Genomic DNA, 15,581 nt, shown 5'->3' with positions numbered 1-15,581 from the left:
AAACTAGAGCAGGTAGAACAGTTTACGTATCTCGGAATTGTTTTGGACCAACACGGTCAAAGTAGTAGGGACATAAGGAGTAGAATTGCGCTAGGCAAAGAGGCTTTCACAAGGAGGAGGGAGTTGATGACGGGGACGTTGGGTAAGGATGTTAAGAAAAGACTCGCAAAAACTTTGATATGGAGCGTAGTAATGTACGGCGCGGAAACGTGGTCACTGAAGCAGGACGATAGAAGTATATTGGATGCTTTTGAAATGTGGGTGTGGAGAAGAATGGAGAAGGTGAAATGGACAGAGAAGAAAACAAATCAGGAAGTACTTGGTATGGTGGGCGAAGAGAGGGGTTTGTTGGGAGAAATCCTATGGAGGCAGGAAAAGTGGATGAAGGGGGTGTTGACCGGCAGTGGGATGTTGAAGACTGTGATAGAGGGTAGAATGTTGGGAAAAAGAGGAAAGGGATGGAACAGGATAGGGATGTTGGACGGGATGAAGGGAGGAAGAAAGTACTCAGAGCTGAAGAGGGACCTGATGTAGAGGGGGATGTTGTCTTTTGCTGGGGGTCACAAATTGTTGAATTAGTAATTTTGTCCATCCAAAAACCTACCTTAACCGGTAGATTACCTAATAATATATATATATATATATATATATATATATATATATATATATATATATATATCGATTATACAGAAACACTCACACAATCAGTATAATATTTGGACGGCACAATAGAATAGTAACACTTAAAAGGACACTCACGTGGTAAATTGTTTAAGTTTTCGGCCTTCTCTGAGCCATTCTTCAAGTAAGACTCAATTGATTTCAATTTACCATTTGAGTATCCTTTTAAGTGTTACTATTCTATTTGTGTTCTATTATGCCGTCCATAAATATATCTATATACGAGGGTCATCCGGAAAGTAGTACCCGTTCGTGAAATAAAGACACAAAAGTAAATATTAACAAACATAAAAATTTTTATTTGAAAGAGGATACTTTAAACTACTTCTCAACATAATCTCCAAGCAAATTAAGGCATTTGTCATAACGTGTGACAAGTTTCTGTATTCCTGCTGCATAGTCCTTCGCCGCCAGCTCATTGAGATACGCGAGGGACCCATCTTGCACAAATTTTTGCATAATGCAGATGGTGTTTAACAATTTCATGAACAATTGTTCGAGAAACATTGGGAAAATGCTCACAGATGTCATCAATTGTGACGCGCCGATCGTTCCTCACGAATTCGTCAACTGAGCTCACCAGTTGGTCTGTAATGACAGACGGTCTCCCCGAACGCTCATCGTCGTGTGTGTTCCCCCTCCCCATGTTGAAGTTGCGACACCACCGCCGAACAGACGACTCGTCCATTACATTGTCTCCATACACCTCCTTTAATTGGCGATGAATATCACGTGGGCGAACGTTTCTTGCATTGAGGAATTTAATCACTGCCCTCACTTCACAACTGGCGGCGTTCTCAATTTTTTTAAACATTGTAAACAATCACAGAAACAACACAGGCAATGCTAGCGTCACGCAACTTGGCTCAGAGAAGGCAGACAAGCCACTGAAGCTATCTGACCTCGTCCAGCGGCTACTCGCGTCGTCAGCACTTCATGCGGCACGAACGGGTACTACTTTCCGGATGACCCTCGGATATGAAGTTATCAAGTCAGGTAAATGCTTTGGTAAAATAAAAATACAAAAATAAAATATACTAAAAATATCAATAGCCAACAATTTCTACTCCCTGACTATAAAGACAAAGATAAAAAGTAACAGAAATTCGCACAAATAATTAGCTTTTCTCTTCGGTAAGGGTAGCGCTATTTTGGTGTTCCTACAAAGGGAGTAAGTTCATTTACAATCCTTACTGAAAGAAGTCTCGAAATACATTTAATCAGGCATCTTACGCTACGTCAGACCTCTTTTAAGGGGTTTTTTTTATTCTGTTTAATGCGTAATTTGTTTTCGCCGCGGGGCGCTCACTTCGGCGGGATCACATGTGAATGAGGTGCGTTCCAACTGACCCTATCCTTGCTGCCATGGTACACATCCTTTCCTCGCCATGGCGTAGAAGATATTCTCACCCTGCGGGGGCGAGAAGGGAAGATCTCAGCTAGGTTGGCAACGGTCTCAAGGAGCTTCTTCGCTCGCCAAATGCGTCGGGACATGATCGTCCTTCGGTGGATATTCTCGCGGGATCACGGATGCGAAGGATAAACCATCTATGCTGTCTGGAATAGACTGACAATCGTCGAGAATGTTATTGCTTTTCTTCCGACTCCCATTCGAAGACGATGACGCGTGTGTCATACAATGGGAATTGGGTACATTATTCTTGTGAATTATTGCATGAGCAATCAATGCCTACCTGATTTTATTATTATAAAAATTGATGCTACTATTTTGTTTTATAGATTTTTAATGGTTAAAATCAACAATATTTGATACAACAAACTATACTTAATACGGCGAAAATAAATTAAAGAGATAACAGTAAAAATCTTTATAAGCCATTACTTTCATTAGGTTCTTACTACTCGTTAGAGTTCCACTAGATTTCGTTAGACTTGTTTGCAATCCGTTTACCAGTTCTCAATTTCCATATTTGTGTTTTTTAAGAGCATTGGTACTCATTTCATTTCAAATTAATTCATCTTAAAAATTTATTTTACAATCAAACATTGCCTATTACGTATATAATTCCTATTAGTCGCTGTTTTCAATTCCTTTCGTTGGTTGGAAGCAAAATTCGAATCATGATTCGTAATGACTCTAACCAATCGGGTAATGATTTCATGTGATAACCAACTTTAAGTAATAATAAATGATATTTAGTACTATTATGTGAGTAGCACTTGATGAGAATATTTCTCCAATATCAGACTGTATAATTGATGAGGAACAGCCAACGTACGTAAACACCAACCACTTGAGTGACAAAATTTGCAAAACCCCGTACAAAATGACAACTTTTTTAATAAACACAGGCTATTCTAACAAATTTAGTTAAATGATGGCCTTCAGGTCTAGATTTTTGAATGGTGTGCTCTCTGGTGAGTAAATCACCTGAATGTCGATAGGTTTCCAATTTTCAAAAACATACACTATATGAAGAGTTCTCAAGACGTTTTCAGCTAAAACCACACATTTCACAATGTTCTGCATTCCGAATATTTGGGAGAAATCGCAGGTAGATGGAATAAAATTTAACCTCACGCAAACTGACAGTGTGAATTTCACATGACAAAGAGTTCACCAAAAGTTAAATCTCAACACTCACCAATCGAAATGTACCTCAGAATGGAGATTTGGCATGATTGATCAGTGATTCATTACCACGTAGTTGCAAACGACGAGATGGGGCACAGGTACTCGGAGAAATAAAAAACAGAAATAGAAACAGGTATGTAGCGTGTAGGATATTCGAGCACTGCAGGGCTTTAATAGATTAAAGTGTAAGTCAATTAATGGGTCTCTAAAGTCTTTTTTTCCAAAATAATGTAGCTTGAAATGATGTTGAGCTTCACTACTAGCAATAGTTCATTTAACACCAATCAGATATCATCGGACGGAAAATTGTATAAGAGATTCAATATTAATAAGAAGATGATCCTCGTTATAAAATCAAAAAATCGTAATGTCATGGGGACATTATTTGTATTGGTAGAATATTCCCAAAGTTTAAAAAAACCTATATTGCAGAATATCATCACCTTATTCAAAGCACAGACGCAGATATAACTATTGGAAGAGAAAGCTAGTTATCCGCTGATATTATCGACGACGAAACTTTCCCAAAACACTGTTCTATTTACAGATATTACAGAACAAATAGAATCGGGGGTGGTGTCTTTATTGCAATTAAAATTTCTTGCATCAGCAGGGCTAGAGGCAATTCCAGGTCATAGTTTAGAAAGCGTTTGGTGCTCAATTAAAGTCCTCAATCCAAACGAATTTATGTATGCGCATTTTACAGAACGCCAGTCAACATAGACAATTCAATGCTAGAATTAGATCAGCAAATCAAAGGTTTTTTTATCCCTGTACAATGATCGCGACATTATATTCGGTGGAGATTTTAATATCCCATCTATAGACTAGAGCACATAAAGTTTTAAAACTGGCGGTAAAGACAAAGATATCTGCCAATCGCTTTAAATTCTTTTGCGTTTAACCCATTGAATCAACTTGTCGCTTCACCAACTAGGGGTGATAATATTCTTGCTTTGTTAGCAACAAATGCTCCCATAAAAGAATCAACTATAGAAACAAAGAAAGGAATTAGTGACCACAGGGCAGTAAATGCTAAGTTTTCGCTTCATGTGGTCCGAAATAAGAAGCCTATAAGGAAAATTTACCTGTTTAAAGAAGAAGGAAACAATGACCTAAAGTGCGTGCTACAGAATCAATTTGCTAGTTTTAAGAAAGATAGTAATCGCCAAACTTCTGAAAATAAGTGTTATCACTTCCTTGAGATCACACTCTCATCAGTCAACAAGTTCATTCCCCTTAAATTTATAAAAGATAACACGGAACCTAGATGGTAAAACGCGGATGTTAGAAAGGCATTACGACGTCAAAGGCTATGTCACGCCAAGATGAAAAATATTAGGGATGATATCTCTAGCGACCAAAAGAATGAGATCACTTATGGTCACAATATATCTAGGACGAATGCCAAGAATGAATTTCGGAAAGCGTAAAGCAAAATCAAAAGAAAAAGTTTAGTGGAAAATTTAAAAAAGAATCCGAAAGTATTTTGGTCATAGGTCGGAGAAATTCAGGGAAATAAGTCAACTGTTAATTCACTCAAAAATGATAAAGGCGAAAGAGTAACAAGCAGTTTGGAAAAGGCTAACTTATGGTATTCCTTTTTCAAAAGCACCTTCACTATTACCTAACAGAATACCCCCGATGGTTTACCAAATCGTGCCGGTCAACCGATGCACAAAATTGGAATCTCAAGTAATTAAATAGAGCGTTTATGGAAAAATACTAAGCCTAAAAAATCCCATGAAATACCCGCTCATATATAGCTTTAAAAATTGCGCCGTATCTATAAATAATATTCAAGAAGTTGCTGGTAGATAAAGAGGTTCCCAGAGATTGGAAAACGGCTTAAGTAACACCAATATTTAAAAACGGAGAAAAGGAGGAACTGAGTAATTACAGACCTATTTCCCTCACATCCATTCCGTGCAAGGTCAGGGAACATATAGTTGCTAGTTCGATCGTGAGACACCTCCTAATCAGAAATTCTTAATGAAAAATCAGCACGGTTTCCGAAAAGGTAGATCCTGCGAGACACAACTTGCGCTTTTTGTTCTTGATATTCTTATTTCGGGAAGGATCGATGTTCTAGTGGACGCTATTTTTCTATATTTCAAGATATCCTTCGACAAAGTACCTCATAATTAACTACTTGCAAAGCCAGAAGTATATGGAATATATAAAAATTTCTGGGGTTGGATTAAAGTCTTTTCGAATGGTCGTGTTCAAAGAGTAGAGATAGATGGAGTAAGCTCAAATGCAGTAAAGTTACTTCAGGTGTTCCCCAGGGATGTACCATCGGACCTCTTTTCTTTCTAGTATAAGTTAACGATATTGACTCCGTAGTCACTAGAAAGATACATTTATTTGGCGACGATGCAGTGGTTCATTGAGATATCCGTGATTCTGAGGACACAGCAGCTTTGGCAGATGACCTTAATACTATGAAACTCTGGTGCTAGAGGAGCTAGATTTGTAAAACGTTATGATACACTTAATAGCGTTTCCAAAATATTAGAGCAGCTAAGCTGCGAATCACTCATGGAGTGAATGTTAAATTACAGATTGAAGCTCTCGCATACATTGGAATGAGGTCTCTTAAGTAGTGAGGTTGAAAACGCATCATTACCCTCATCGCAATACTGTAGGAGAGGTCATGCAAATAAAATTAGAGAGATTAAGTGTAGAACATATAGATTTCGGATTTCATTTTTTCCACGAACGATAGGGGATCATACTTATATTGCTCGACCGCGGTAGAGTCATGTTCGGGTAAAATTATTCTGGTGTGTATTCACCATCTGGCACCCACCCTAGCGGTGGCTTGCAGGGTATATACATATAAATAAATAATTAAATATTAGCGTAGTTACTCGAATCGGTATAGTGTTGTGTTCCCTGGTGGTGAAAGTAAAAAGATATGTCCACTCACCTCTCTTCGGCTGGAAGAACCTCAAGTTCTGCACCCTCTTTATCACCCACGTGGCGAGCGAAGTGGAACCCGACGAGGACGCGTGCGCTGCCGAACCCCCGCCCTCCGCCACCGAGGCCGCATCCTCTTGCTGCTGTTGCTGTTGGTGCTGCTGCTGGTGGCGATGCCTGACGGAGGGCGCGGTGGACGAGGTGGCGGTGAGAGGCTGGGGAGCGGTGGCGGCGGCGGCAGGTGGGACCCCCTTGTCCCCTCCCGCCGCCCCACCCGCACCGCCCCCCGCCGTAGCCGACCCGCTCTCCTGCCGATGCACTTTCCTGGACTTGGAGGACCTCTTGGGAGACGACTTGGCCCTCCCGGCCTCGCCCCCTCCGCCGGCCGCCGCCGCCGCCGAAGGGGGGCGACGTCCGGGGTCCGCGGCGGCCGGATCCTCCGCGGTGCCTCGTAGGATCCCCGAGGAACAAGAGGAAGACGAGGAGGGCACGACGATGACCACTTCCTGGCGGGCTGCGGGCCCCCCGGAGGCGGGAGCGGAGCGGGCCAACCTCCGGCAGCGACCGCAGCGTCGGCTTGCCAACGGTGACGGTTTCCTGATGGGTGGCGAGGAGCAGGCGGAGGGGGGAAGTTGCCGGCCGGTGGAGACGACGGCGACGGCGGGCACTACTGTTTCGCCGGCGCCCACGAGCGACGACTGTCGCCGGCAGATTATGAAGGGGAAGCGGCGTCGGGCGGCGGAGGTGGCGACGGGAGGGGAGGCCCCCTCCTTCGGCCCCTCGCCTCTCCGCTCCCGCCCCACGCACCGCCCGAATACGATGGGCATCTCTTCTCTCTCTCTCTTCCTATCCTCCTCTTCCTCCTCCGCCCATTCCCATCAACACGCAGGCGCCACTTCACTCCTTCGCCCTCTCGGCCTTCCTACCCCTTCAAATTTCCGCACAAATCTTCCTCCTCGACTTTTTTTTCTATCATGTGATGCACGTCTCTCAGGGTTTGGGGCCTGATCCAAGAAGCGTTCAGTTCGGTTTGGTAAAGGGACGAGCGCCCTTCCTTGCCTCCGTCACCTTTCCTTGCGTCCACTCCAAGAATACAACGCCTGCCGCCTTGTAGAGCAAAAAATACAACACCCTGGAACCACCTTTAGGTACACTAGGTATTTGTAAGTTATTTATCGCGTTCTCGTGAAACTCTCAATTTATTTACGCTCGAAGGATTGGCCGAAGCAGTTGAGTGCCCTAGTGTAACCTCTGTTTCTTATACCTTATATTTTTTTTATTTCCTAAAATCTGTAGTTTATCCCTTACCCTATGTCAATGATGGTCATGAAATTGGCTACTCTTTCAGTTCTCCTTTAAGCTTCCTAGCCTAATTATTATTACCCTCCCATGAAAAAGTATGGGAAGTGGCTAAGAATGTAACCTAAAGATTCTCCACATTTTTATTATAAATTCAAAGGAGTTTGCGGATTCCCTTAGTAATTTTTATTTTATATCTATGAATATGTGTAAGCTACGCTTGAAACGGGAGTCTTTTGGAATACGTTTAGGAATATATTATTCCTAAATTAAGATGAATACACATTTCGTAGCATATTTTATCCCGGAGGAAAGAATGCTTTTCATGTCTACTCCAATTTCCTTTTTTGCTGCTTTGAGCTTGTCACTTAATATTGACTGGAGATTTCATTTGAACGTCTCATCTCTGCAAAAGGGAATTCGTCTAGTCTTTTTCAATATTCATCCCATACACATTTTCATTCTAAATACTAATAGATGTTTCCCTTTCCTTTTGAACCCATTCCTTGCCAGCGCAGCCGTGAACTTTACCCATCCCACAACCCCTTCGTATCGTTTACCTTTCCTACCTCAATATTTTCTCTTTCAATCTTTTCCTGGAGATATTTTCTTGTGCGTGTGACGAGAGATAGGGTACCAGCCCCCTCTCAATTCCCCTTACGCAATCCCTCCTCGCAATTTAAATAGGAAATTTTTCAACACTTCTCCCTTTCATGTCATGTAAAAAATCTATTATTCATTCTATGCCTATGAAAGGACGTGTCTCCCTATCTTTCAAAAGATTTGTCGCCTCCCACATTTCCAAAATAACTGGCCCGTCAATAATATTTTTTTTTCCTTTCGAGCTATCGCAATGCATTTGCCATCTGTTTATTCCCTCTGTCGCAGCAACATTTTATTTTATGCACCATAGCCCTCGAAAAAAACCCAACTTTTACGTCGGCTAATCCAAGTCCCTCCCTCCTTTCGCCTGCAAGGCCGAAGGACGACTACTGTTTCCCTTCCCTCCGATGTCCCCTTATCACCGCCCTCATCTCCTCCCGCTGACCTTTCACCTCTCTTCTCCCTCCCTCCTTATCCCATTTCGACGTTCTTTTCTTTCGAGCACTCTGCTCACGCCCGACAGATGATGCCTTTCACTTTCCCCCAGTCATATCACGACCCCTCCTCGATACGCGGCAACGTTGCCTCTTCTCTACCACTCCCCACTCGCTCGGTTTTGCGTCTTCCTTTCTTATCCCGCCCTCTATTAAAGTATCGTCCCCAACCTAAAGATTGGCACCTCGTCACTTTCTCTCCAACGCTTCATTTTCTTTAAGTCAATGGTCGAATATCCCCTCTTTGCGTTTTGTTTTCGAATGAATACTCAACTATTCTCAACTACCTTTCTTTGCATAAATTTTTTTTCATGTAGAATCTACCTGCTTTCGGCAGAAGTGATTATTTTTTTTCCTTTCCCAAAATCTTTTTCCCTTCCGCGGCTTTCTCCCTCCAAAACCAACCAGCCTCTTTGTTTGTTGTGACGTGATTAGTGATGTGAAACTCCCCCCGCCTCTCCTAGTCCTCGGGTATAATTTAATACGGACCTTATCTTCGTGAGCTTATTCCTGTTTATTTTGTTTTTAAATGCTATCCTACCAGAGGTTGTGGAATTAAATTTATCGTCCCGTATATATGAATTCTTAAATTTCCCTCACCATCCGGAAAGGCACTCGTTCATGCTTAAATTTAAACCAGTCTCAACCTTAATCTTTTTTTTCCCCAAAAAAAAAAGAATTTGATGCTTCATACGTTTACCTCTTTTTTCCACCGGGGTGTATTTCTTCCCCTCCAAGCATTCTCGTCGCACTCGTTCTGTGCAGCTTTACTGAAAAGCCTACTTTTAAAAGCGTCTCACCGAGATCCTTCCTTATCGTCTCAGGAGGCCTATTTACACTTGAACTTTATTCCCTTCCCTATCCCTCCGCCTGAAGAAATGTACACATCTTCTTTCCGCCTCAGTGTTTCATTTTTCCATTTTCCGCCGTGTTTGCTTGCTCAAACCGTTCCCCTCAAACCTTCCTCCTCCAACTGACTGCCTTTTCACTCTCTCGCAAACCTCAAGTTTCGAGGCAACTCCCACCCCTACCACCTTCCCTCAACCCCCAACGAACCACCGCCCCCTCCCCCGCCGTCAATTTATTATTTCCGCCCGCTAATATGCGCTCTTCTCCGTCACGGGAACCGCCCCCTCCTCCCCCTGTCTCCCACCACCACGATCTCCTCACCTTCCGCGCTCCCTCCGCCACTCCCCGACAACGGACTCGTTTTTGCTTCCCCCGCCGAGCTAATACTCGAGAGGAAGAGGGAAAGAAAACGCGATTTGGGAGCCCCGCGGGAAGGGAGAATGAGGTTGGAAAGATAGAAATGGGGAATAGGAAGGGAGAGAGAGAGGGAAAGAGAGAGTGAACAGAGGTTTTTTTTCTAGAACTTTTTACCCTTCTTCCTCCTCCTTTTCACCCTCCATCCATCCTCTTCGCACCGCGCGTATGCTAATGCGAAAGTGGGAGTGTTGTGGAGGAAGGGAAAGCCCTTTGATACAACCTCTGACTCGAAAATATTTCTTTTCCAAATGACGGTCTGCTCCTTCCCTCTCTCTGTCTCTCTCTCTCACTTCCCCACTGAAATTTTCACGAACCCTTTTTGAGTCATTGGCTCTCGTTGCCTATTCCACATGAGCTGCGAATCGTTCCCCTTGTTTTCTTCTTCTTTCTCCCCTCGATTTAACCCCGTCCAACCCTTTTTAGCCTTTACTCTCCTTTTCCTCTCCCTCTTCCCCTATGAGCCGTTGAGCCCTTCACACCCTACGCTTTCCCCTTCACCTTCTTCCTCTCCCCATTAACTCCCCCCGCCCACACCCGAAGGAGTTTGACCCCTGCCTAAGGAATTGAACCGTTTGGTCTTATCCGACACTTGACTGGTATAAGCTCGTGGCGATGGGGATTTTAGAGAAGCTCCCCGCATTCACGGACCTGTTCGTAAGAAAGGAAAGAAAGCGATTACTATGGAAACAGAGAAAATCAAGTTAGTCATGACCACTTCGGGTAAAGGCGATTTAATGTGGTTAATAATTTAAATGAATTATCATTTAATGGTAATGCAATAAATGGATCTCTAATTTATTGCATGCTAATTCTTTTTAAATCAAAATACCCATTTTCAAAGGTAGAAATCATTCGCTTAGACCGGTATTCCAACATGTATCCCTTGACTTGATTAACGTCACGAATCGCCTGCAATATCGATAAAATGGATATTTGGACAAAGATCATCATAAGTTTTAATGATAATGCGTTTAGCTATTAGTATGACTGTGAATAGCCGAATGAAAAATTTTCACCGACATTTCCAGAAACATTAATTACGCATAATTAGAGAATTATCCTCCGGATAATGACTGTGTAATTGATTCAAATTGGCGGGAATAACGCTGGCTCAAAACGAATGAACTTCTTAACGAAGCGAACGATTATTATGGCAGTGAAATTCTTACGCTATATGGACCCAACCTCAAGTGATTCTTCTAAAGCTACGGTACTGCCAGCAGTTTCTTTGAATGTTTAGGCCAGTGTTTCCCAAATTTCAAAATCAATTAACCTATACTCAACGCCCCACTTTATCGATATATTTAGCGATCGATAGTTTAAAATAATAAGCAAAATCATAAAACAAAATAACCAAATGAGGAACAGTGAAATAATTAAATAAAAAATAATGACTGATCAAATTTTTATCTACAATAAAATAGATATATAGTTTTTATATAACATTTATGCAATAGACTTAATACACAATAAAAGGAACTTCGGTGAGAATATAGTTTTTGCATAAAAATTAATTATCAAAACAAATAATTTTAAGAAAGCCGTTTTTAGAAGTTTACATGCCATTTTTTACTCAAATTAAACAATGATATAGCATGTAAATTTTCAATTTATGAAAATAATAAAACCGATCATGTTTATTTTAATAATAGTTAAACAATGAACCGATTATTACTTATAGTTTTTCATGGTCAAGAAGTCATTTAAGGAGGTTCTGCTGCCTAATTCAATAACATATTTCCATAAAATAAAATTATAACTAGATAGATGGGCTTGATGACATGATGGCAGTTTTCAAACGTCCGGTTACATGTAACTTAACAAGAGTCGTAATTCACCGCCTTCACAAACTTGAAGTATGTTTCTCTACTTGGAAATAAGCTGAATGACTGCACTAAAATCACGTTCCAACATATTTGAAGTCGGAAACACAATCCATAGCGCAGGATAAAAATCGGAAACCTCCTTTTATAACCAAAACTACTGATAATTTATCTTATACTTTGATTTCAATTCTACGTCATTGTGCAGTCCAATTAATTCTTCCTCAAATTCCAACTTCCATAATACCTACAAACGGATTCATCACCCAATCCAACAAAAAAGATCCTCTAATCACTGCGTCATATTTTACTGAAAGGCGGCTTAATGGTCAAAAAAGAATCTCAAATCACCATCGACCTTATCAACTTGCTTTTCTAGCTTAAGCAAGGAAGGAAGCTCGTGGCGACCTATATTGCGCTTAAATAAAATCAACTTGGAAATAAACACAGCCACCTCAGATTTTTTTTTCAAACTTGGCAAAAGTGCTACGGAGACATTCAGGAATGATTCAGCAAGCCCTTGTTACTGAAGCTATCAGTCAAAGTCAGTGTTTTGATTGGTGCAGTCTTTTTAAATCGGGCAGAATCTCGACAGATGAAGATTCGCGAACGGGGCGGCCTTCCACTTTGACAGACACCAACCATGTTAAATTGTTGAACGATTGGTTGCGGGAAAATCGCCGTTAAACTGTTAGGGGGATAGCCGATGAAGTGAACATAAGTTTTGGATCCTGTTAGCCATTTTTACAGACATTTTTGGCATGACGTGCATCGCATCAAAATCCAGCGTTCTGTCACGAACAGCGCCGGCTCACTTGATCGTGACAGAGTTTATCGCCAGAACCGGAACTTCCGTGATCCCGCAGCCACCCTACTCTCCAAACGTGGCTTTATCAGACTTTTTTTGTTTCCCATGTTAAAATCAGCCATAAAAGGGCGCCGATTAGACTATATTGCGGGCATTAAAACTGATTGTACGGCTGACCTGAAGAGGATCCCTTAGGCGGCTTACCAGGTAGGGTTCGAGAGCTGGAAGAAACTTTGACCAAGGTGTGTCGGCCAAGGTCGTCAGCCAAGGCATGTACTTTGAGGACGATAAGTTTGATTAAGCTGTATCCGTCGAAATAAACAAGTTATAAAATCAGTTCTGTCTTTTTTTGATTACAATTTGTATATAAGCAAGGCTGAATATGTGTGTTTGTTATGCATACCTGGTATAAAACAGGATTTATTTAAACGTTATTTTGTTATTCAACGGTAGAAGTTTTATGTAACTGAAAATATCAATAGAATTTATTTATTTCATAAAAATATTGTACATTTTATATACAAATGCAATATATTTATCACGCGAGCAGAAATTCGAAAATTGTGCGTAGGGAGGTCTGCATATGCACCTTTGCCGTCTTTCATAGAGAAACCAAACACACCAGGCTGCAAAGTAGGCTCTTTTCGAATTAGACTTATAATACTGGTTTAGTCAGTTGAGGGTGAAACAATGTGTCTTTGGCTATTATTCTGTCGTTATGATCATATAAGTCCATGCAATACCCTAAATTGAACAGAATAAAGGCAGCTCAAGGGATTGTTACGACGAAATAGGCTTTAATTCAATGTTTGAATACTTACGTATGCGTCGGTTAAACTAAAGTTTATTCCATAGCCGCGCCACCTTTTTATTTGATGATAGATTATTAATATATTATGTTCTGGAACTTTGTGAAGAAGTACGTTTACTACTCATGTTACTCGTGAAGGCGATATATTTCCTCAGTTTCCTTTTCATTCAAAACAATAATTGTGAATATTACCGATTTTTTGATGGCAGCAAAACCATGACTTAGTTCAGTGAATCGGGAATATATTTAATTGATATCTAGCTCGCAAAGGGAAAGTTTAATAGTATACATATATACGAAGTATAATAGAAAAGGTCCTCTTTTTGATCTATGTATTACCATTTCATGAAAACATTATAAATATACTGGCCGTTTATTTTCGTAATGTACTTCGCCAACATAAATTATACAAAAAAATATACAATAGTACTATAAAAAAATAATACCTTACGATTAACAAAAAATAACTTACGAATACAGCCTTGGTAATATCGTTGGAACCGAATTGTTTGGAAAATGATTATCTAGGTAAATATTTGATGTAAAAACACTAAATGTAATTATCATATGACCTGATTTCTCTGCAGATTCACATCCCCTTTATTCACACTAAAACTTACTGCCGAAATACTCAGTGTCGTGAAGTTGTGCCAACGATATACCAAATGAGATTTTTTAAAAATTCCTTGGTGCGAGAAAGGCTTAGAAATATTTTTCAACCGTTCCTACTTTTAAACGTAAGTAAAACATGGAGTAAATTACTTCCAGGTACGGGAAACAATGTAAACTTTAAAAACGAAGCATAAAAACGGAGGCAAAAGGTAGGTTACCGAGACTTCGCAAATGTCACATTGTCAGAACCCTCCGGTGCTCCCCTGCCGCCCCCTTGCCTCTTTTCGCCCCCATAGACTAGAGCACCGCCCCACGGGAGAGCACCCACTTTGGGAACCACTGGTTTAAGCAGACTGTCGGCACATATTGCAAAAAAAGTTTCAACGGCAGTATATGTCAGCTTGGTTTATACTGCGTCTACCCTTGAGGTTATGACGATGAATAATGTGCTCCCAGGCCAACCAGAAGTGTTCTGGTTCTACTCTCCTCTACGAAATCAAAGTTGGGCAATGTTGGGTCATGTCATGTTGAGAAAGTACGGGAATAGATGCGGAGAAAAATGAAAGGACTAAGACAGCTGAAAGTTTGCGCACAGAATGGATGAATTAGGCGTCATTAGTTTAAGGGTTTCATGAGAAAAATTTGACAACTTCATGAAAATAATAATAATTTATTCACAGTGCGAAATGATAAACTATATGTGGAGCATTAAAAATTCAATTACTGATACTATAGCAGTACTCGAATCAAACCCCTTAAATATGAAGCATAAGTATCGACAAGGAATTTTAATTTCGCCTAATTTCATAGATGATTCAAATGGTAATTTTTCATTCGTAACTCAATTATTAAGAACAACTCTCAATATTCACATTAGTTCTGTCTATATCGCTTAAGAAACGTTGAAATCTGCTCTATTTTTTGCCGACACTTGTTTACAAACTACATTTTTTATGCAATTTCAAAGGGTATTATTACATCATTTTTGGTAACCAATGCATTAATGTTTATTACTTATAATCATGGTTAGATTCAAAATATTCTGATAATGTGCTAATGAAACGCTAATGGTCTATCGGCACATACGAATTATATTGAAACGTAAATAATATATGACGCACGGCGTTAAATGTAGCCTTATAATGTGAACTCCTGAAAAATGATTCAAGTGCGAGCTTACTTAAATGACAATATACTCTCATAAAATGCCAAACGCGTCGTTGTAATGGGATTTCGGGCAAAGTGCATCATACATTTTAATGGAAATGCTCTTGCTTTTAGTATGATTGTGTATAACCGACTGAAAATAGTTCACCGACATTTCCAGGAACTTTCATTAAGCATAATTAGAAAATTATCCTCCGGGTAATGACTATATAATTGAATCGAATTGGCGGGAACAGCGCCGGCTTTCGACGAAAGAGTTCCCAAAATTGCTTTGAGCTCGCCATGTGGAAGAAGGAGGGAACTGATTAAAATAAATGGGCTTGGAGGTGATGTTTTCACCAATAGCTCCAAAAGAGTCCACCTCTATATACATTCGATTAGTGCAACATTATCGCTTATGATACAGATTTCCACTCAAGTATCATTAATGCATATTTATCAATTCACATTTGTTGAGTGAGAAGATAATTTCACGTCAGCAACTTTGTGAGCTACTATT

At 40.5% G+C, this 15,581-nt stretch overlaps 1 protein-coding gene and 1 long non-coding RNA gene across 2 annotated transcripts in view; both read right to left on the bottom strand.

Annotated features, from left to right (window-relative positions):
- The window catches only part of LOC139688089 (uncharacterized), a 197,952-nt gene extending 190,926 nt beyond the window's left edge, over nucleotides 1-7,026 (bottom strand). The window contains exon 1 of the mRNA XM_071585513.1: nucleotides 6,210-7,026. Coding sequence (XP_071441614.1) covers nucleotides 6,210-7,026 — 817 coding nt within the window. The remainder of the gene's footprint in view (nucleotides 1-6,209) is intronic.
- A 3,383-nt stretch (nucleotides 7,027-10,409) lies between these two features.
- The window catches only part of LOC139688048 (uncharacterized), a 54,206-nt gene continuing 49,034 nt past the window's right edge, over nucleotides 10,410-15,581 (bottom strand). The window contains exon 3 of the long non-coding RNA XR_011700723.1: nucleotides 10,410-10,509. This is a non-coding gene — a long non-coding RNA (uncharacterized lncRNA). The remainder of the gene's footprint in view (nucleotides 10,510-15,581) is intronic.

Source organism: Hetaerina americana, unplaced genomic scaffold (genome assembly GCF_022747635.1).
Source record: "Hetaerina americana unplaced genomic scaffold, ioHetAmer1.1.p SCAF_2, whole genome shotgun sequence".
NCBI classification, from domain to species: domain Eukaryota; kingdom Metazoa; phylum Arthropoda; class Insecta; order Odonata; family Calopterygidae; genus Hetaerina; species Hetaerina americana.
Note: the sequence above shows the minus strand (reverse complement) of the source record. Positions and strands in the feature narration are given on the sequence as shown.